General features: G+C 41.9%; 2 protein-coding genes across 2 annotated transcripts; both read right to left on the bottom strand.

The window, feature by feature from the left end:
• Positions 1 to 1,721: 1,721 nt before the first annotated feature.
• On the bottom strand, positions 1,722 to 16,488 carry bbs4 (Bardet-Biedl syndrome 4). The gene is made up of 16 exons (XM_053865908.1): positions 16,114 to 16,488; positions 15,114 to 15,156; positions 10,813 to 10,892; positions 10,386 to 10,449; positions 8,936 to 9,047; positions 8,749 to 8,821; positions 8,389 to 8,442; positions 8,164 to 8,291; positions 7,101 to 7,155; positions 6,767 to 6,835; positions 6,434 to 6,586; positions 5,877 to 6,048; positions 5,705 to 5,774; positions 5,484 to 5,628; positions 5,209 to 5,413; positions 1,722 to 2,266 (listed from the first exon to the last, which is right to left on the bottom strand). Exons 1-16 carry the CDS (start codon positions 16,486 to 16,488, stop codon positions 2,148 to 2,150), a joined length of 1,917 nt encoding a protein of 638 aa, XP_053721883.1. The 3' UTR covers positions 1,722 to 2,147.
• On the bottom strand, positions 16,485 to 21,710 carry LOC128759163 (secretory carrier-associated membrane protein 2-like). Its single transcript, XM_053865909.1, has 9 exons — positions 21,444 to 21,710; positions 20,295 to 20,372; positions 20,136 to 20,222; positions 19,119 to 19,248; positions 18,932 to 19,060; positions 18,645 to 18,804; positions 18,366 to 18,467; positions 17,852 to 17,969; positions 16,485 to 17,595 (listed from the first exon to the last, which is right to left on the bottom strand). The coding sequence occupies exons 1-9, from the start codon at positions 21,498 to 21,500 to the stop codon at positions 17,461 to 17,463; spliced, it is 996 nt and encodes a 331-aa protein (XP_053721884.1). The 5' UTR covers positions 21,501 to 21,710; the 3' UTR covers positions 16,485 to 17,460.
• Between the last annotated feature and the right edge of the window lie 579 nt (positions 21,711 to 22,289).

The following is a 22,289-nucleotide window of genomic DNA, read 5'->3' as shown; positions in this document are numbered from 1 at the left end:
AAAATACGGACAACATTCAAATGTTATGAGGGTTGAGCATTTCAGTGACTCATTCTCTGTTTCAGTGGGGCTGTTCTGTGGAAATGACAAGGTTTCTGATGTTCTCTGACTGACAACAGGTATCAATTTGGGAACTCCACTCTCTGACTCACCGCTATTAAATTTAGTGTTCGAGACGCCTGTTGTCATCACCCTCCTGATATCATCCAGTATGGCAGTTTCACTCCAGTCCCACAACATGAACTGTGTTCTATTTGATGATGAAATAAGTCTTCACTTAAGATACCACTAAATGTGACGTGGGTAAAAAAAAAAGTTAAATATGGAGACAAGCTCAGGAGGTTGAACTCAGAAGGGTGGAACACAAACAGTGGCCATGATGGAAGAAGGTTGATGGTGGCACCAGGAAATGAAGTGCCAAAGAGGCTTGAGGATCTCACAAGAGGAAGTGTTGATGAAGATAGATGTCACTTTGTTCTTATTTCGCCACACATACAGAGAAGCAACAATTATCCGAATTATTTATTTAGATTATTTTTATTTTTTTAACAAAGTCCATGTTCTTTTCATTTCATTGTTCATTTTCTGCAACTATATTCTTGTCAAATAACACGTCTTTATGTATGTCTGACGACAGCAACTTCCTTTTTTAGTGGTATATTTAAATGAGTCAAACCAAGCTCAATCCTATGGAGGCCTAGGTCACACCTGTCTACTTCCGCCTTATGGGACCTAAGTTAAAAAACATGAACGAGAATTGTTGGGAGATTAAAGTTATGCTCTAATCTATCTTGAAATATGCCATAGATCTCTGTGAATTTGAAAGAGACATTCTAATTCCGCAAGAGCGCTGCTTTTTGACCATCAGCAGAAGTAACTTCAGGTTTTGTGTGACATGTAGAAGAGACTCACTCGATAGTTGGTCGAGTGAGAGCCATCAGGCGGAACTAGCTCTGCTTGGTGTTTACGGAAGTCAGCTAATGTTTGCTATTTTCCACCTCAGATAGTTTAGTACCTTCAGCTTTAGTGCCATAGCAGCTGGATGTGACGTCACACATGGAATGTTGGATTTGTAGTCCAAATAATTACCAATAATTACATTCCAATTCCTTTTTTTCCCCATGGACCGACCGGAAGCTGGTTCAGTGAAATAGTTGTGCTGACCAAACAATGTCCCTCCTCAAAGAGCAGAACTTTATTGCAGAAAGAAGAACAGAGTGAAAGGAAATCTACTTCTAACAGGAGCAATTCCAATAAACAGAAAAAAAGTGTTGTTCACATACGGGATCAGACAAATACTATATTTATCTGCAAGATTGCCACTCTGTCCCCAAAGTGCTCAAACAATCCCGAGATTTAAAAAAAAGTGTTTCCTGAAGGCATTAAAGTTTAAATGAAATTCATACGTGGCTCAGAGACACTTCTACTGGCAATTTGAATCGTAAAAAGCTGAAAAATGGAAAAGCAATCTTCCACGCCTGCACTCCAAAATAACTGCAGCCAGCAGGCCGTCAACTGGCTTGTTAAAAGTCCAGCCCACTCTCTCTCAGCCAAACAACCGGCTGAGAGAGGGAGAGCAGTACCACGGTGATGATGGTGACGCACGTAGGCACCGTTTAATGCCAAACTACTGGGTAAAACTGATGTCAGGCTGCTTTTTTTTTCCCAATGAGACTAAGGAGCGAAGCAAAAACACACAAACACAAAAGAAAATTCACACAGATGCTATAAGTTCCACATTTATTAATAAATACAGCGCTCTACTATGAAACATGTATCTGCATACAAAAGTATTGCCATCATTTACACTCGCCACAAATCTCTAGCTCCTCACTAACAAGAGTGTCCTCGGCCATACGGGGAACCAACTTCACCAGCATTTGGAACAGAATTGGCCACCTAACAAGTTAGCACATTTAAAACATATCAACGATTTGCTGGTTCATTGGAACAAAGTCTTCAGTCCCAGAAAATGAGTCTCACCTGCAAGCTTTGACTGTGGTTCTGTTGTTGTTGTTGTTTGCAAAATAGTTGACTGACAGATTGATATATTGTAGTGGAAAATAAACCCTGCCTTCACAACAGCACTTCTGCATCAGGGACCCACAACAACTCATCTACAACAACCGTTTTTTTTTCAAGCGGATTCATTCTTCCACTTTGGCTCTTCTCTTGGAGGTTTGTGGTCGGCTGCTCACCGACTCCGGAGCTTCTTCCTGGGTTGGATCGTCGGATGCTGGACTCTCTCCAACATCTGCCTCTGGATCTGAACAAGTTTGCAAGTCATAGAGAGCTTTAATGATGGTCTTTGATGCGTCAAAAATAAAATTATTAAATAGATACATTTCTCAGTGATGGACACACGTACTGCACAATCCACTATGTCATTTCAGTGTTTCGTAAATTTATGTTGATGAAATCGTAGAAGATATTCTTGGATGTTTAATATCCTCAGTGACAGCTGCAATGCTCCTGTTCCACACCTATGATGAAGGAGGTCTGCAGTTTTTAAAAACGTTGATGGATCAGTTTCAGATGTTTGAGAGGCCTTGTCTTCACACCAGCAGACGGTGAAACTACAGTATGTATTGCTGAGAACCAGGGCTGTGTACTGGCAGGTATCCTGCAATGCGACACGCGTCCTGACGCGGTGATACGATATATTGCGATACTGGAAGTTCAGCAATACATCGTGACAAGAACCATCATTTAAGATGGTGCTGAACAATATCATGTGCATGAAAATGAGTTCACAGGTTATGACGCCAGTCCAGTTAAACTTTCTGTTCAATTTTGCGCTCCAGAGGAATGAATCGCTCCCTTAATCAACTCCAGTGTGCAAAAGGAAAACTTTAGTATTAAACACGTCACACATGCCGCAGCGTACACAAGAGCCAATGTATTAAATATCGATATAGACAACTTCAAATATCAAGACAATGTCACACAATCAAGAATTGCGATATTGCAGCAAAAATTTCAGTACAATATTGCGATGTTTGAGCGCAACAATATTTTCTGACCCCCCTACTGAGCACTATCCTTTCCTGATGGTCCTGAGGAACCGTGTAGTACCCCGTCCTCCCAGCGTTTCTTTCTTCTCGTGTGTTGTAAGAGAATAAATGAAATCCTATTGATTCATCATCCCCAGAAGTAACACTGCAAGTCACCTCTTCCTGCTACAGAAGTCGGTCAGCATGATGTGTGTTGCCATAGCACGCAGTATTCAAACTCTACTGCATGCAAGGCCTTTATGTGACTGATTTTTTTTTTTCCGAGCAACCTTCAGAGCTGAAGTGTGCAACTCAATCACTCATTTACATTCAACCACCATTGGTTTTTGTCCATATATTGAAGCACTCTGAAGTGAAAAGGTGGGTAGATCACGCAGTTTCAAGAGTGCGGACACCTGGTCATGATGCATTTATGCCTGTGGATGTGTGATTGAGTTTCTATATGGAGGTGGTCGTTGTGACTATAATGTCTACCAGCTGCGAGTGAGTTACAAACCGCTAAAGTAAAGTGAAGTGGGCTGTGCAATCGTGTGTACACACTTCATACTTTTACTGATGCAAATTGTTCCAGCTTCTTTGCGACACACATAACTCGGTACTTACAATCGAGTGTCTATATTTGAGTTTGAGTCCAAACAAACAATATTTGCGGCACTGGGATCCAGAATAAACAACCAAAGACGATTCATTAATAATGTATGCTGAAGGAACTATCTCTCACTATGATGCATTGCATATTCATATTTAATAGTAGACCAGCTGTTGTTTGTCTATAAAACACTTAAAATTGAGTGGAAATTCTGGCAGGAGTGTTTGGTGTGAAATACTGTATGAGTTGTGGAATGATGCCTGAACACTTAACGTAAACAGGGGAGAATGCCGCCCACATGCTTGCTCTTGTGTAGGAAAGTGCTCCACTGCTTTTCCCAGTGACGGATGTCAACGCTGAGTATTACTTCACGGCGGCCTTGAATTGAATAAACTGCCTCTGCGCCATTATTCCCCATACACGACAACGGCATATCTGCTTTGTCGTCAACAGTGTACATTGGCTGGAGCCGAGCCACATTCACACTTGTTTTGCTCGTGCCCCTCTGTTGTCGTAGGAAGGAGTGACAATAGAATGGTGAGGAACTCTGTTCGGAGCTCTTTGTGTCACACACAGAGAGAGAGAGAGAAGCAGATGACTGAAGTCACCATGAACCCTAGCATTTACATTAAAAATAGTCAGATTAATGACCAAGCTCAGTTTCAGAACAGTTCAACCCATCCTCAATCACAAGGTGCCCAATGTGGAGTATTTTCAAGTGACGTGAGCTTCAGGCATGTTGCCACAGTTAGAATATAAGCCCTCCTTTTGGAATGTTAGACGGGATGGGATGGAACATTTGTCTCCATAGAAACACCTTACGTGCTGATCAGTGACCATTGCAAAGTGGTGCAGGGTTATTTACGCCGGTTCCGTTTGTGAACAGAACTTTCAGGGCATAGGTTTGTTCACTGAAATAAATCACTTTTCGGGTGACAAAATGCAAATATGCTAATTCTTTTATTTTCTGCGCCTGCCTCTTTACATCACCGGCGTGCGTTACCACCACTCTGCCCTTTTGACTTGAAGACCTGATCTATATCAGGGCTGGTATAAAAAGCACGGCTGAAAATGCGAGGCTTGGTGGAGGTTGATTATGGTTTGCTTTCAATTATATATAATAAACTGAATAAAAAAATAAGAGATGTCAGGTGAAAAGCTGAAGGTTTTAGTGACCTGATTTATAGGTTTCAAAGTCAGAGAAACAGTGTCAAACCGTCTCTGCTTGTCTTCCATAAGCAGAGCTACCACCGTCACAAGAGTGGTGGCACACTCAGACTCCTGGAACTTGTACCACCTGTTCACTCACCTCTCGTAGAGTTGTGTTGACGGAAGCAAAACTGGAGCTTAAATTAAGCAACACATTTTCAAACTAAGATGAATAAAAAATGAATCTGGAGAGTCATTCTACTTAATCTGTGTCCCACTTGTGGGCAGTATGTCAATACGACCGGCAACGCATGACTGCTCAAACTAGACAACACTTGAGTTGTGCAACTGCTGGACAGTGGAAGCTACACCATTGTTTGTTGCTATTTACTCACTGATGTTTGGGTTCACTGTTCTAGAACAAACCAAAACACACGAAGCAAGTTCAAGCTTTACCTGCTGGCAGCTTGATGCTCTTGCTGTAGCTGGCAGCCGATGACATGGCCTGACCCAGAGCTTGGTTCGTACCCAGAGGAGCACCAGGCGCTGTCGGGTCACCCCCTGAATTAGCTTTAGATTTGGAGTCTTTGGACGGTTTTGTCCACACCACACTCTCCGACACCTGCAGGGCGGCCCCCATTTTCTGCGCCATCTCTATTAGCTGAACCACAGAAGATGGTTGAATTATTGACAGGGGGCTTCACAAATACTCTGGGGTGGCTGTTCTGTACCTCAGGATCAAACTCAAAGCTGCTCTTGCCATCCCTCAGCACGTTGACCTTTCTCTCCATCTCCTGATACTGATCAAGCGCCCCTTTCTTGTCCCCATGATTGTAGAGGAAGATGGCAAAGTTCAGGTTTACTAGTGGGTTGGATCTGTAGAAAGAACCGGAATAATGACCTCACAAAAGCTGAAAAAAATAATTGAAAGAGGAAGGGAAAACAGACGCACTCATCCAGAGATGCAGCTTGTTCATAAGCTTTGGTGGCATTCTCAACGTCTTCTAGGTTGGTCAGAGCCACTGTTAAAAAGAACATATTTCAGAGAAAATGGTATGCCCACTTTGTAGCAGCTTGGCAGCACAACAATAGAGAATACATTTAAACAGGAGTGAAGCTGTTACCTGCCAACAACATGTAGAGGTCGCCCATCCGCGGGTGCAGGTTGACGGCTGCCCTCAAGAAGTGGAAGGCAGAAGCGTACTGCTGCATGGTCAGATGGACCAGACCGAGGTTGTACAGCACTTTCCAGTCAAAAGGAGACAAATAATGAGCTCGTTTCAGACAACTGATGGCCTGTCACACAAATACAGAAGGAGAAAAACAGCAGCTCAAAATAGGAGCAGAAAACCTGGAAGACACCAAACATATTTTCATGAGAATACTGCTCTTCCCGCAACAAGATGCAAGAGAGAGGAAAAAGGTGTGGAACAATGAATGAATATTGCTTCAAAAGAAACTGTACAAAAAATTGAGACTCCAAAAATAGAGTCCAAAGAGTCCAGAATATCAAAAATATCAAAGAAAATTCACTCGCAATGAGACACTGCATTCATGGCTGGGGTTTAAAAGAATGTGAATTCTTGTTGACTTGTGACCCATCAGCAGATGTCAGATGTTCATCCCAGACAGACTAGCTCGAAAACAGAGGAGGCATAAGCAACAAGGCGAAGTCACTCACAGCAACGTATTTCTTCTTGCCAAAGAAACACATGCCGATGTTGTTCCAAAGTGGAGGACTCTCAGGCACTGAACAAGCCGCCACTCTGTACTTGTTCATGGCCACATCAAAGTCCCCGTGTGTCTGCATCATGCTGCCTGCAGCCAGAATGGCCTAGAAATTACAAAAAAAAAAAAAAAGAGAGAGCGAGATTAGAGAGAACTTTTAAAAAGATTTGGCCTTTGAGCTCAACCTAACAACAGCCATGGCACCTTGCATGTCCAGGCATTACCTCATACCCAGAGTCAGGCAATGTTTTTATCAGGTTGATGACACCATGTTGTGTCCACGTACCTTGTAATTGTTGGGGTCCAGAGTGAGGGCATTTCCAAGGTACTCAAAAGCTTTTTGGTATTTACCAAGCTGTTGAGAAACGCACATGGAAGTAGATCACTATTTATTTTATAAACATCTGTGTTGACCAGGTTTAATATGACATTTTTAGATTAGATGGCTTTTATTAGTGCTGCAGTGGGGAAATTCCACAGCCTGCATAAATGAGGCTGCCGTTTTGCTTTGAGCTCAATAAAAGAATCCCTTACTGCTGGTTCAATATATATTAACATTGCAGTATGGAACATTCATATTGTATTTCCTTTACTGAACCTTAAAACCAAATGAAACCCACCGAAAGATACAGCAGACCAAGAGTGGTGAGGAGTTCAGTATTCTCCGGGGAGACTCTGAAATGAGGAGAAAACGTCACTTTTATTGGGGCTTGTAGTCACACTCACGCTCGATTACATGGTCTATATTCGGGGCAGTTACTTATTATTGGAACTGAATCTGATTCAGCACAATGGTGGCGTGTTAATTAGGACCTATTGGGGAGTGCGAGTGAGTGTGGAAGCCATAGCTTCAAGTGAAAGAATTACGGCGAGGCAGCAGAACCACATTAAAATATGAATCTCAGTGGTGCCACTGCGGAGCGTCCTGAAGATTAAAATCCTTCATTAATGCATACATCCCACGCAAAAACCGCTGTGCCGCTCCAAAGGCAGACATGGCAATGTGCGTTGTCCTTGTTTGTGTTGAGTTAAGAAATACTACGCCATAAAAAAATGAGCAATGGAGAAAATAATCGGGTGAAGAAATGAATAGATATCACATGAATAGAGTTGACACAGATGTTTTGTTTGTTTGTGACTCGAACCAGTGATATTACTGCATGCGCAGAGGAGGCGATATTTTAATAATTTTTCACCGACCATTTCCATTTGGTTTGTTTTTAACTTGTTTTTGGCTTATTTTCCATTAATCACCAACTGCTGACTGAGGTCACCTTAAGACGGACTCATTCTTATGCGAGGGGTTAACTCAGTGTTCAGTCCAGTCGAACAACACAGTAAACAGGAACAAAACCAACTCAGGGAAAGGACAGACTGACTTTACCATGTGGGTCCATTAAGTGTTGAGATGAATGCATTGAAAGACACACAGCATCTTATTTGGCATCAAATCCCTTTGCAGACAATTGTATCGCAGATTAAATGATTGATCATTTGTATTTCAAATGTTAATTTGAAAAAATCAAATATCAGAGGAGGAGGAGAGAAAAAAAAGAAGAAAAAAAAAGAATAGAAGAAGAGGCCCAAGGGAAAATAACATGCCAGGCACCATAACCAGTATAGCCACAACATGGCTGCCAGTATAAGTTTAGAACTTGGAGAGTAAACACAAGATCCACTTACTCCACAGCTCTTTTGTATGTGTCGATGGCTTTGTCAGTGTCTCCGCTTATCAAATGGACTTTGCCAAGCATCATGAATGACCTGTCATCTTTGTTCAACTTGAGCGCCATGTTTAGATACTCCTCCGCCTGCCAAACACAGGAGATGAAGACAAACAAACCTTGTCTAAGCAAGTCAACATGTTGTGTGTGGATTTTTTCGGGTCCAACAGCTGTACAGCCTTACGTTTTTGTAGTCTTTGATGAAGAAGTAGCACACTCCCAGATTATGCGTGATCTCCTGAGGTGATGAAAAACACGACCATTATCCATGGGTTGTTGATCTACGCTAAGTTCTGTTTAACTGCATTTCTGCATTCTGAGCTCATCCACACAACAATTGTCATCTTGTGCGAACATGTATTCCGATTTTAATGGTTGCTTAGTCCCGTCAGATCAACACATTCCGACAGCAAGGCGATTTTGGAAGTAGAGAGATGCAGAAGTCAAACAGAAGAATGTATTCATCTTGTGAGCAACATGAGCAATCATCAGCCAGACAGTCGGTTGGCTGGTTCAGCATGGTAATATTTGAGCAGCGCTTTACCCAGTCCTTCTCGTTGAGCCGAGCGGCATCATTATACACTTCAATTGCTGCTTTGTGTTTTCCCAGCAGAAATCTGAAAAGAACAACAGAGTTGTTATTCAATTCTCAGAGGTTGCTGCCCTTTGGTTTTGAACCATATGCATCTAGCCCACAGACAGACTCCCTCCAGCTACACCAGTGAACTCACAGTGATCGGGCCACTTGCTTCAGATTGTCAGTGCTGTTAGGATTAAGGATGGCACAGCTTTGAAATAGCTCCAGGGACTCTTGGATCTTCCCTTCGAGACGCAGGATTAGCGCTGCGGCCACAAAAGAGGAACACGTTAGATTAAAACCTACACAAGAACAAAATTTATTCGCTGCTTAATAAGTTCCTGACATGGACTTGTAGAATCTGTAGGTTTACCGAGATAAAACTAAGGGGAATATAGGAGTTATTTCAAAGGGTCTTTCATTTTACTTTCACAAAAAGTGAAGTGGCCAAACAACATGCATTGTACGTATGCACAGAAAAAGTTGGCATCAAAATTTAATCCAAATTATTAATGCATGACTGCTCAGCCAGTCAGAGGCACATTTGTCCTGAAGTCACTTGTTATGGAAGTGTTTTTATTGCACAATACCCATGAACATGGGAGTTGAATGCAGAGGATGCAGCGCGGGCAGGAGAATAGTGGTATTATGGAGTTATGGTGTTGGACCTTAGATAAAGAAGTCACTACATGTCTGGCTCGACAGACCAACATTTGGTTGTTGAATGAGCCCCAAGATAATTTCTACTTCTTGGAATCGAAGAAGATGTGAACCAAGAACGGAGTAATATAAAGCACTGACAACAGACATAAACATGCAAGATATATATTTTGCCTTTTGTCATTATATTATATCATATTAGTCAGTAAATTGATGTTTCCTCATCCTGTACAGTGTTGCTTTAAACTCTGCTGCCATTCTTCAGTACCATGAAAGACATGCTGGAGATAATGTGTTAAAATATTTCGAAATATGAAATGACTGCCTGTAATTATCATACAAAATACTTCCAATGCTTTCAAACATATATTTCTTCCTTCCCGCTTTTCTTTATCACTGAGGGTTCGTTGATTTTAAGATAAGAACAGCTATAAGAGACAAGGTCTACAGGTACATATTAACGTCAGAGGCTAAAGCCAGCAGAGTTTTAAACCAGATGGAGCAGAGATGTATGTTTTAAAATAGTTTTTAATGTGTGAAGTATCCACCAGTCATCTCCCAACTTCATTTCCATGACATTTCATTGAATCCAGGAATGCTAGTTGGTACGTTTTCAACACAACAGTCATGTAATGTGATCTATGAAGGTCATGTTTACGAACAGAAGATGAGGCATTCACCGAAAATGTCATTTTTTCTGATCCTTCTGGCAGCCAGGGATTGAGCTGTCACTGCTATGATGACTGAGGCTTCAGTCATTTACGAGCTATTCACTGAAGATTTCAAATAAAAACATTTCAGAATGTGCAAGAAAATGTTTCTGCATGCAACCTATGGGATGAATGACAGGCTTAATGTAAGTCAGTGCTCTACTGCTGCATCTCACATTGTGACAAAAAGGAGCTCTTGAATTTTATTAGCCGATGACGGAAGCTTCCACTCACCTTGAACATAAATAGCATATTCACCCATTCCATTAATCTCCTGCAGCTGCTCTTTGATGATGGCCTGCAAGGACAGAAAAACACTTTTACATTTGTGATTTTCAGCATTTTCAATATTAAAAACTTGCGGTGACTTCAGTAAATTAAACAGCCGAGCTATTATGAAGCTGTCTTGAGCTGCAGATTAAAGCTCCTAATCTGACCAGATGAATCGAGGGCTCTCATCTATTAAAGAGATGAAAACCATTTCCTCGCCACATAAAAGATCTGAGGTTAATGATGTCTGATCAGGCGACAATGAAGGGAAGTATGAGGCGGCGCTTGTTAAATGCCAAGTGATCCTCACCTTTACTACATGGAAAAGGGCAATCAGACAGAGAAAGAAGGTTAGACTGTGCACTGAGACAAGAGAACGGGGGCGCCTCACCTTACAGTTGTCATAGTCTTTGCGAATGTAGAGCTGGTGGATGAGCCAGTTTCTCCTCTCCAGAATGGGAAGGTCTGGGGCTGCAGGGTGAAAACAGATGAATAGAATCAGAAAAAAACTCCCTCATCTAAGACACACAAGTGCACTTTGTTGAAGTGTCTGATTTAGACAAACAGCGACAATAAACTAGAAAAGCACCATCAAGCCGACCGTTATTTTTTACCCAATATTATTATACTGACGTAATACCTCTTTTATCATTTGAAATAATTGCGATGAGCTCATTCCGGAGTTGCATTCCGGAAGTCCTTTACACAACAGACAGATCTTCAAATGACTCATGGACCCAGATGGCAACTGAATAAAATGTAACGTTTCTTGTCTTTTATTAAGTTTTTGTTGTAGTTGCAACAAATGTTTGTGACTTGTGTGACCTGGACACAAAGGGATGTAAATAACATTGCATGAGCCCATCTGGATCACAATCTTTTGTAAGTATAAACTGACTTGCAGCACAGGTAGAGTGTGCCACAGCAATGCATTTCTGTGCCATAGAGAAAAATACATAGACTGTATTCATAACTGAAAATTTTGAATTTATAAGTATAATTTACAGCATGATTATAGATCACTTACAGCAGCACTGTGGTACACCCGCAAAGGTTTTACCTTCCTCACATGGAGGGCCATTCACTTGTGCATAGCATAGTTGCGCTTCATTGGAGATTATTGTCAGTATAATATGTAGTTTCCTGACAGAGGTCACACCTCCGTGAAGAGAGGAAGACAATATATAGCACTGAAACACAAAGCCCTATGGGGGGACATGTAGGATTGGGTGAAAAGCCGACTGACTCTCACTGTTGACAAAAGATTAGGCAGCAGGAAGTGAAGTATTTCAAACTGAGATGGTTAAATCTCTGATTAAGGATTGTTTGTGTCTGGCATCTGGGGATCTGTGTCCTATGGTGAAGTGGCAGTGGATCAGGTTGGGTGACTACAACAGGCAGCCAAATGTTTCTTACCATACGTTTACAACATACGACTTGAACCAGCGTGAAGTTATTGACATTTGAATCTTACTTAATATAAGAAAGGTTCAAATGTGCCGTTTGTAGCTTTGTATTTTGAATTGGATTACAGCTTGGATCATGAGTAGGGGAGACTGACTCACATCTTTCAGGCAGAGCTGCGCCTTGAAATCTATTTATATAAGCTGACTTCAAGCTTTTCTCTGCAAATACTCCAGGGACATAGTTCTTACGAACACAGGCAAAAATCTGAATGAAAGCGATTATAGGTAGGTTTTTATTATTATTATTATTATTATTATTATTGGACAGCAAACATACTTCCACCAAGCATTACTTTCATCAGTTCACAAAGCTCACAGAAAAATGTCACCTTAAAACATATTCTAGTGATAAAAATAAAGCTTTTCTTCCTGTCCTGCCACTCTTTTAAAGCTCCCAAAGGTAAAGATATCCTCCTCGTTGCCACGGCAACAATGTCTGTCGCAACCCAGGTACTTGTGACAGTACAGTGAGACAAACTAAAAGAGCAGTGCTGGAGGAGAGAGCGCTGAAATACAAAGCTGGTGTCAGAAAGGGGAAGGTGCCCTCAATGCAAAACTCTGTGTTTCATTTCAAGCAGGTTTGAGCCTGATAATCCTGTTATCTTCCACCAACTACCTACCTATAGGATAGAAAAATACGGTTCACAGCAGCGTTGAAAAGGAGGCGGTTTTTTGTGCTCCTGACATTTGGGGGATATAGTTAATGAATGTCTGTGTAAAAAATACAGTGGATTACAATAAAGCCTCCTCCTCTTTGAATCTACCACGGCATCACGCTGTGCTCTGTTGTTCCACCAGTAGAGCCCCTTCCAACTACTTCACAGAAATCCTCTCCATCGCCGAGTACAAAACTGCCCAGGCTTCACACGTTCGCTTCGTCAAGATTTGGAAAAGGGCCTTATTTGTAGCTCGCTAATCCGCTTCTCGCTGCCGAGTCGGCAATAATATTCTTGTCTCTGTGTTTCAGCTGTGACTCCTGTGGTGCTCCAATGTCCCCACACACGAAGATTAAGAGATGTCATATACGTACGACACAAATTCATGCAGCCGCAGTATGAGAACGTCAGAGAAAAGAAAAACCCCACATGAGGTCTCTTAAACACAATTCGTTTAAGAAGTTCATCGCCAACATGCAGAAATTCCATCATTGTTCTGTTTTATTTGGTGAAATCCAGGACAAATTTGCCTTGCATGTGCTGCCTCACCCATCTGCTTTAAAGGGATAAGCAGAGAGGAGACGCTTGCTGAGATCAAAAGACACATGCAGGGAAATGTAATGAAAAATATGCCAAAAATTATTTTAAGATGTTTTAGCATGAACAACTTCAAAAACGTTGTTCCCCAGACAAGTCATTTAGTCTCAAGCTCAGTCCTCAATTATTCTTACGGTATTCTTTTGTGGAAAATGTCATCATGAAAAAGACAACAACACTGTTTAACTCCGTCCTGACAAGTGACCTGATTTGATAGGATGCTTTATAGCAGGAGTATTTTTATAGCAGGACAAAGGTGCATGACGGGACACACAATCAAACAATGTATAATGGGACTAACCCACAAAGGTTTGCTTCAACAAAAGAATGAAGCTCTGCGCCGATGAAAAACTAAAAAAACAAAGCAGATCACTCTGACGTGTTTTAAAAGTACACTGTTATAAATGAAGAAAAATGACAGAATTATTTGGAATTTGGGTCGTAACATTTGGAACTTCTCCTCAGCTCGCATTAGCTAATCCGACTTCCACCCATCCAGTTTTCTCTTCTCTTCCGAGGTTGGGTCACTGGGGCAGCAGCCAAGTATCTGAGACCTTGATTTTCTTCACAAACCACACTAGAAGCTTAAATGATCCGCACTTTCTTAAACACATTCACCGTTTAACCTCAGAGGACCTGAACATTTATTGCTGATACTGAGAACATAAAACAGATGAAAAAGTAACTGGTCCAGCTACACTTCGGTTTCGGTACACATGGATAAAGGGTGACCCCTAGAGGACAAGAGCAGTGACTGCATTGTTCAAAGTAACACGTAAACTCAAGGACTCAAGTTCAACCTAACCTTCAACAACCTTTAAATTGTTTTTTTTTATAGAAGACAGTCAATTACTGAATGTATTTTCACCAAGAAAATGGGAGGGCCACCACTCGTAAATTATCACCAAAATTCATTTTTAGAACTATCTAAGTCTGTATTGCAGGAGGTGCGTATAAGAGAAGTGAAGCCATTTTTTACATTCTTAAAAACCAATAGGCCTCGATAAATGTGTAGCACCTGTGTATGGTGTGAGAACATGAGTTATTTGGAAATGCTCAATTAAACGTTCAAGGAAGAACCATCTTCATTCAAGCTTGTAATAGATCTTGCACTTGTTTGTTGTGAAGAGGCAGGAGGCCAGTTGAGCAACACCAGCCCTGCAACAGGGCAAGTGTGTATGCAACCGTGTGCTGTTCAGTTATGGGTGTGTCTGATGTCAACAGAATTCCCATGTGTGAACGCAGACAGGACACAACTACTGTACCGTTTTTTTTAGTTGGTTTAGTAGTAACATGCTCAAGATTTCAGCACAGTATGTGTTTATAACAATCAATCTTTGAATTGGGAGTGAAGGGATCGTGAGGGAAATGAGGGGGGAACACCTTGACTATTTCAAAGTTTTTTTTAAAAAGGGGCAAAATACTTCTGCTTGAAGGTAAAAATATTTTCTCTGGAAAAATATTTGAACGTCACAGCGTAGAGAGGAAATTAGCATGCTAAAATGCTGAGGAGTACTTAGTTCTTTTACACATTCTATCAACGTGTGTAAGCAATGTAAATATATTAAATACCCCTCTGTAGTAAAAGGAGGAATTTATTAGGGGAAAAAATGAATATGCATATAGTGATGAAAATTCCTACATTTAGAAATTCCTCAAGAGAAATCATTCTCTTAAGTAGCCATAACTGTGTGTAACGCACCAATAGTTTCCCCGACTTTCCCCACTGTGGGACCAATAAAGGATATTTAATCTAATTTAATTTAATCTAAAATAATATCCATTTTATCTCTCATGAGCTGGGAGCCTTACTTTAAGACAATGAGAAACAGCAATGTGTATCGTGGCGCAGACCTCACGCCCAAGTATTCCACTGACACAAACAACCAGCGCTTGGTTAAGTACTATGTGAAGGAAACAAGGAAAAAGCAGAGGAGAAATTGTCTTTTCTTCACAAGAGATGCCAACTGTACCTTTTGGAGCCCGACGTTTCTTGGTCTCCAAAATGGCAGGAGGCTGAAAGACAAACATCTTAACATTAGACTCTGTGAAAATCCTCAATTCCTCAAAGATTTTGAGCAATGCAAACCAAACTATTTCCCCCAGTTACAGGGTTACAAGGTCTCTCTCTGGTTGACAACAGAACCTTCTGTATGGGGCCTAAAGCAACAGTTTTTTTGTGTGACTAAAAGCCTGAAAGAAAACAAAGCCCTTTTCTAAATTGACTATGTTAGATGGTCCAATTGGATGTCAGGTCATCAGCTGAGGGTAAATTGACATATTTCAAAAGCATGTCATATAGAGTAAACGATACATGAAATCTTGACAAGAAGACTCCGTCCACTCTTCTCCCGTGAAAGTGATGGCCGAATTATATTACATGAAAACAAATATGAGGTGGAAATCCAGCGTTGCTCCAAGCTGGACTCGAACCTATTGACTGGCTGTCAAGCGAATAGCGAGCTCTTTTGCACTGAGTTTAAGCGCATGCACGCCAAGGAAACCAAATGTTACCGAGTATGTTAGGTTATTTATTATGTTTTTAGGTACACACATAAATAAACGGAGCCTCAAAGTTTGCCACACAACGCACTCAAATGACCGCCACTGAAGAGCAATGGTTGTGACCACCGCCTCTTGAGTTGGACGATGGCAACTGCGAAGCCACGCTTGTTTTCATGATGCGGGACATTGACAGAAAGGCACCTAAACATGTTCCCTCAGTAACATGACCATTATGCAACACACAAAAGCGTGTAGCACTGCAGAAGCTTGACACGTTTCAAGAGAACTAGAGATTAGTGACATGTTTGATCATCAACTTAGCGGCGAATAGGAAACAAACGGCAGTTTGGTGTTCAAATACGCAACGTTCCAGCACAGACCCACTTCCGCAGGCTTCAAACTGGTGTTTCTTCGTGGCATTTAAACGGCTGTTGAAAGAAAGTACGCCTTTTTTCTCTTTGCACTTACTGCTGCAGAAGGCTCTTCGTCCGCCATCTTGTGATAGTCAACACTATAAGCTGTTGTCATGGAGACCGGAACGGTAGGCGGAAATCGTTCGCATTTCTCAACAAATAAGAGTTTTGAAATTCTAAGTAGTTTCAGCACTTTGAAATACACCATTCGCAAATTAATTATATTTACCTGGGGAAAAAAGTTTAACCAAATTACGCTGATTTCATAAGTTGGTATCAGCTGAAGGTCATTTAATTTGTTTTGACAGCAAATAAATGACGAGGAATGTGCAAACACCACACTACTTATTCCTATATATCCCTTGATAATAAATCCGACACATTTCCAGAAAACAATTTTATTAAATCCGTGAGTACCAATTCCTAACATTAACCCTCTAAAGTTTTTTTTTTTTTTTTTTAAATACAATGTAGTCAAGGCCCACTGATCCAACTGAGACACAACTACTCTTCACAAACAACACAAGGAAAATGGGCAAACCTCACGCACATGTCTGATCAACATTCCTTTTTAGATGTCAAGCTCACGCATAAACAATTCTTTTTTAATAGGTTATTTTTACAGTGTATTCACAACATCATTCAAATGCAAAAACCCAACAAGTATTAAGAAAATGATACATCCACAGAAAACATAGCGCGAGCAATATTGTGCTTTATTATTTTTTCCTGATATGAAAAATAAATAAACCTGCACCCAGTGTTTGAGACTTCATAGCAAGACATTCCAATGCTTCAAATGAGCAGAGAAGTGCATTATGTTTCACTTCATTCATGCCAAACAGTAACAATGATTGTATGATTCTTTAAAGTGATTCCTTTCCTTCATCAATAATCAGCCTATAGAATATGACCCCAAACAGCAACATTCAAACAAGTGTGCTTGTTGTATAGCATGAACTAACCAAACCTAATTCTTGTATATAATTAATGTGAACCAGAGGAATTTTAAGTCCATCTGTAGAATAAATTATTCATCACTTCAATTCAACCTGAACGAACTTCACCTCTTTTTTTTTTAGTCAACTGCTTTTTAAACTTCTGTATGCAACATTTGTAACCTCCAGACTTGACTGCTTTGCTACACAGTATTTCAAGGAAGTTGGAGTCGTGGGAGTCCAAAAATACTGACAGTATTTACATGGCTGTGTAAAGACCTTCAGATGACCCACTGCGCAGCTAAAAATGGACTCTTTCAAGAAATTATTTGTTCAATGCCTTAGTCTATCCAGCACAAACTCATACATCTACTTGTTTATTTGGCCCATTGAAATAAATAATCATCCCAAACAGTGACTGTAGATACTGTAGCTAGTGTGGTGCAGGCGAGCCAGAGAGGGTTTTAGTTCCTGCCAAAAGCCGAAGCGGCAGCACTGGTGGCTGCACTCTGGAAGGTTCTGTTTGTGAGGACGCCGTCAGAGAACTCCTGTTGGGCTTTAGTGAAGCTGGCTCCTGTCCTTCTGTATTTGGAGTGGACCTTAGTGAAGGAGAGAGAGAACAGATTACAGCAAAAAGCCATGTTAAAGATGGTGTTTTCAGCTGATTCTGTGAAGTTGCGGGTGTCATTTCTTGCAGCCGATGGCCAGACTTGCCACAAACAACGCCCAACTCAAAAGCAACTAAGGTCATCGCAGGCAGAAGGAGGGTTTGATGCTTATAGTATACAAAAAAAAAATCACATTGGTGTTGTGTATGTTTTAAACTAAGCTCAGCTCGATGAAGTGATGACGTACCATTTTTAGCAGGATGATGCCCAGGACAGCATTTACGGTGAAAAATCCAGCCACGACCATCATCACCACGGCCACAGCCAGGTTCGGCTGGATCAAGCTGATGGAAATGATCCACCCACTGCAGGACAGAAGACAAACCACCACGTGTCTGCTCAGTTCACTTGTGGGAACGGTGCGGTAGATTACTTAACAGTTGCCCAATAACATACTTGAGCAACTACAAAACTAAGAGTTTCAGAGAGTAACCTAAGTGACAGATCATCTAGAATGGACAAAATAGAGGAATAAAAGCAGAGAGAAAAGTTCCACACACTTACTAAGCAGCAAAGTTAGGTTGGCAGGAATCTGTGCGAGAGACAAGAGAGATGTGCAGGGGCAAAGGTTTATGCCCACATGTAGTTAGAAATGACCCCAAATCAGAATGGGAGATGATTCTTTCACACCAAAGTGCAAGCACACACCACAGGAACAGATGTTTTTTTAACACTTCAGGGAGGGTGACAGGCTGTGTTACCTGTTGCCCCATCGTGGGATCCCCACACTCTGGATGACGGTCACTGCAGCATGAAAGAAAAACACAAAAAAGAAAAAGAAGAAGCTGAAGGAGCTGTCCGACCTGCAAAAAAATAAATACATCAATAAAATGAAATTGTTGAGGGAAGAAGTGGTGTTCACATTCAAGTCAACCAACAGCATGATATCAAGTGTGTCTCAGCAATTTGCCATTGTGGGAGACAATGGGTTTTTATATTGCGTGCGTGACAATGATGAACGTTCTGCAGTGCCTCTGTACCTGAAAGCCTTGTAGACAGGCCTGTACCAGCAGATGAAGGACACAGGAGTGAAGAGGATGAACCACAGGATGGAGAGCCCAAAGTCCACGCTGCACGAGTTGTTTGCAGTGAAGCAAGACAGACAAGCCAGCACGTTGAGGAAGAGAGTCACGCTGTAAACTGTGCAGACAGAACAGTTCCTGTGAGGCAACAGCCCTGCTAGTATCAGGCTTGAATCACTAGTTGGGTTTCATCTTCAGACATCGAGCAGTCATTGACAGATATCACATCATATCTTGACACCTACACATCCAGAGATAGTACATTCTCTTGCAGATCCTACGATACTCCTCTGGAATATCCCGCTCAAAGTCTTGGTAGAAACAAGGCTTCACTGGGAAGAACGACGGAAGAGGGGGCCAGTTGTTCACTCGGTCTGAAAAGTTCAGTTCAGTCAGTACCACGGTGGCGATGACGGCGGGAGTGATTCTCACCTCCAGCATTGACAGGTGCTGATGAGGCCCTGTTGTTCAGCTCCTGCTCCTTTCTGTCCAGCTCTGCTGCCTTCCTCTCTAGCTCTGCCTGCTGACGCATCAGGTTTGCTTGTCCAGCAGCGGCAGTTACCTGGAAGGCCACAGACACAAACACACTAAGACACAGGGCTCTGTCGGCTGAGTGCATCCTTAGCTGTAGCCTCTAGCAGGGGAACTATAGCACATCGAATAACAGTGTTAAATAATACATATTTTTGTAATTTGGTATCTTCTGTTCTAAATATAATACATGCTCTGCCTGTGTTTGAACAACCAACCAGGCTCCACACTGGCAGAAAATGAATGGATCTGGGTGAATTGAACATAAAAATAGTGAGCATGCACCAGCGGAATAATACATGTACGTGGTTTAATAATGGCACTTGAAAAGAATGTGCAGAGTCAATGGCCCGTAAGCAGGTGTTTGTTCCTGGACAGAGAAATATAAGCAGCTTATGCAGAAAACCGTCCAGCTTTCCTCATCATTGCTCCTTCAGTATGAGAACAAAGCCATTAAAATGTGTCCCACCAAATCAACCTGTACCACTGCGAGCGCCTCGTGTAGACATCTGAAGCAAGACGACCCCAGCATTACTCATGCAAGACCAACAGAGAAGAGGAAACGCTCCACCGCCCCGTGAGCCGGGGGAAGAGAAGTGATCTCAAAACAAAGGTGAAGCTCAAAGGAGATGAACCGAATAGCGAAACTGGAAACAGAAAGTATTTGTCCCCATTCCGAGCATAGGCCTAAATAATATTTACTTGACTGATACTTGTTAACTATGACTAGCTGTTTGACTGCTAAACATTGCTCAATAGCTTCATGCGGGGTGAATAACATAACTGATATTTCCCAAAAACAAACTACATATATCAAAATAGTCCCCATTTTTCCTGATACATGTAGAGACATATAGAGGAACAACTATTAAAAAAAGAAAAATCACTTAAAACATACAGTTATTTTAAATGTCTTACTTGTGCGCTCTGCTCCACAGACGTTTGAAGGACAGCAGGCTGAGATACGGTGGAAGAGATGGGGATGGTGGTGTCTGTGCGCTCACTCTGTGACACGCGTACATAAACACGGTTGATAAACACTCACACAGCCATTTCAGACCTAAACAGAAGACTGACCATTTCCGTGGAAGAGAAAGGGTTATACTCCCCGAGACGGTCCATAGCTCCACGAGTGGCTTGGGTGACTGAGTCATCCTTGAAGGAAAGGATACCAGCAGTTAAACACACAGCTTAAGAGACAAGTCCACGGAAGTGATCGCAAGTCTTTGGCCCTTCCTCTTCCTCGGATCATAACTGATAACACTGAGGCCTCACAAGAGCCGCAGACAATTTATCACCTGCTGTGATAATAAAACCCCAAGAGGTTACCCAAACAATGTTGAGACCCAATCACTTTGTTGCCACCCCAACAGCACAGGCACTTTGTGGCTCACACAGAAAGACAAGACTCATGACATTTATTCACCGTCAGGTTTATCCAGTCACACAAATTTGACTAAAAGCTTTGCAACAGTTGCATGGGATTAAGGGATTTGGGAGGACATTGTTTCACGGAAAAGAGATATGTTGAGAGCCACTTTACTTAGATGTAAGGAAGAGTTTGGATCTCTAAATGTGTTTTCAAGGCGAGGGGATGAAATCTCAAAATGACTCGAGACAGTGCTGGAGAACATCCAGGGGCTCTGTACTTCACTAAACTACTCTGTCAAAATTTAACATACTTCAAATAACTAGCAGTTCGGCGGGCGGGATTGTAATGGATCTTTATTTAGCCTTCTAGCCTGTGGGAGTCTTTGTCATTGTACAAACCAGCGCCTAACGTTTGAACAAACATCTCCCTCAACAAACACATGGTTGAAATTATGTCATTCGGAACGCATCGATGTTTCCAGCGTAAAGCTGACCGGGCAAATGTGAGGGTTTTTTTAAAGACTTAGTAACAGCGTATTCTTGACCGTCTTGTCTTCATTCATGAGTCAGAGAGGAGAACAGGTGTCGCCAGTCTGTTTACCTGCGCAGGTAAGCTAACAGCTGCCGAGCGCCCCTGTGCCCCGTCTTTTAACGTCTATTTCATCAAAGCATGTCGGTAACAAACGTTTATTGAACTAGTAAAGGCCATACTGAGGCACGATTCCAACGCAGGGCCAGGAAATAGTTGCGACCGAACCCAGCAACCGACCGAACAGGTTTGGGTAACACAGTATCTCTTTCCACAGACAACAAACCGAGGTTCTTACTTACTACCAGAATGAAAGGGAGTCTCACCTGGAAAGGATTCACGTCCACTGGATCAGCAAACGGGTTACTGTCATACGCCGACATCGCGAGGAACTAACAAGTGGCTTTAATATAGTAGGAAATACTTTCCGGTCACTGGTAGCTTCGCCCACTGCAATTGATGGTAGCGACGCATGCGCATGCGCGAGGGAAAGGCTACGCGTCATAGGAGGTTGTGCCCGAGATGTCTTTGGTTAATTCAACTTCAAAGGCAGAGAAAACATGCATTCTCGGCAGGTTTTCTAGGATGATTTCAAGAGCTTGAAACACACTCACCTGAAACTGCAGTTCATAACATGACATGACATTCACGCTTCTGTTGCCAGGTCAGGCCAGCAGCTACTGAGGGAGGCTGGAGGTCAAAGACAGTCACGTCACTGAGCCTCAGTCCTATCTCAAGGGAAAGAGCCGATCCCAGCTGTACAGGGTGAGAGGACATCACATTTGAATTCACCAATTAACCTGTGATTGCCCGGCAACCACAGAGCCGCCTCAAGCTGGACCTGAGCAACATCAACAATAGCAATATAAGGTCTTGGTACTAATAGTTTTAGCGGGTGAGGGTGACAAACATTTGTTATCTGTCGACACAATCAATCATCCGTATGAAAACATTACAGTTATTAGTGTGATACTGTGGTATTAAGCAGTTGCGTAAACACTAATAACTTATTTACATTGCATGCAACGTAAACACCACTGCTTCTGAATGTATAAAATACATGACATCTAATGGAAATAGATCAGAAAAACTGACCAATGTCATTGTGATCATGTTCATCCTCCTAGAAAGTTATAGAGAGCAACAGTTTCAAAATATGTCTGATGGAGGCC

Source organism: Synchiropus splendidus, chromosome 5 (genome assembly GCF_027744825.2).
Source record: "Synchiropus splendidus isolate RoL2022-P1 chromosome 5, RoL_Sspl_1.0, whole genome shotgun sequence".
In the NCBI taxonomy this organism is placed as follows: domain Eukaryota; kingdom Metazoa; phylum Chordata; class Actinopteri; order Syngnathiformes; family Callionymidae; genus Synchiropus; species Synchiropus splendidus.
This window is presented reverse-complemented; position numbering and strand designations above follow the sequence as displayed.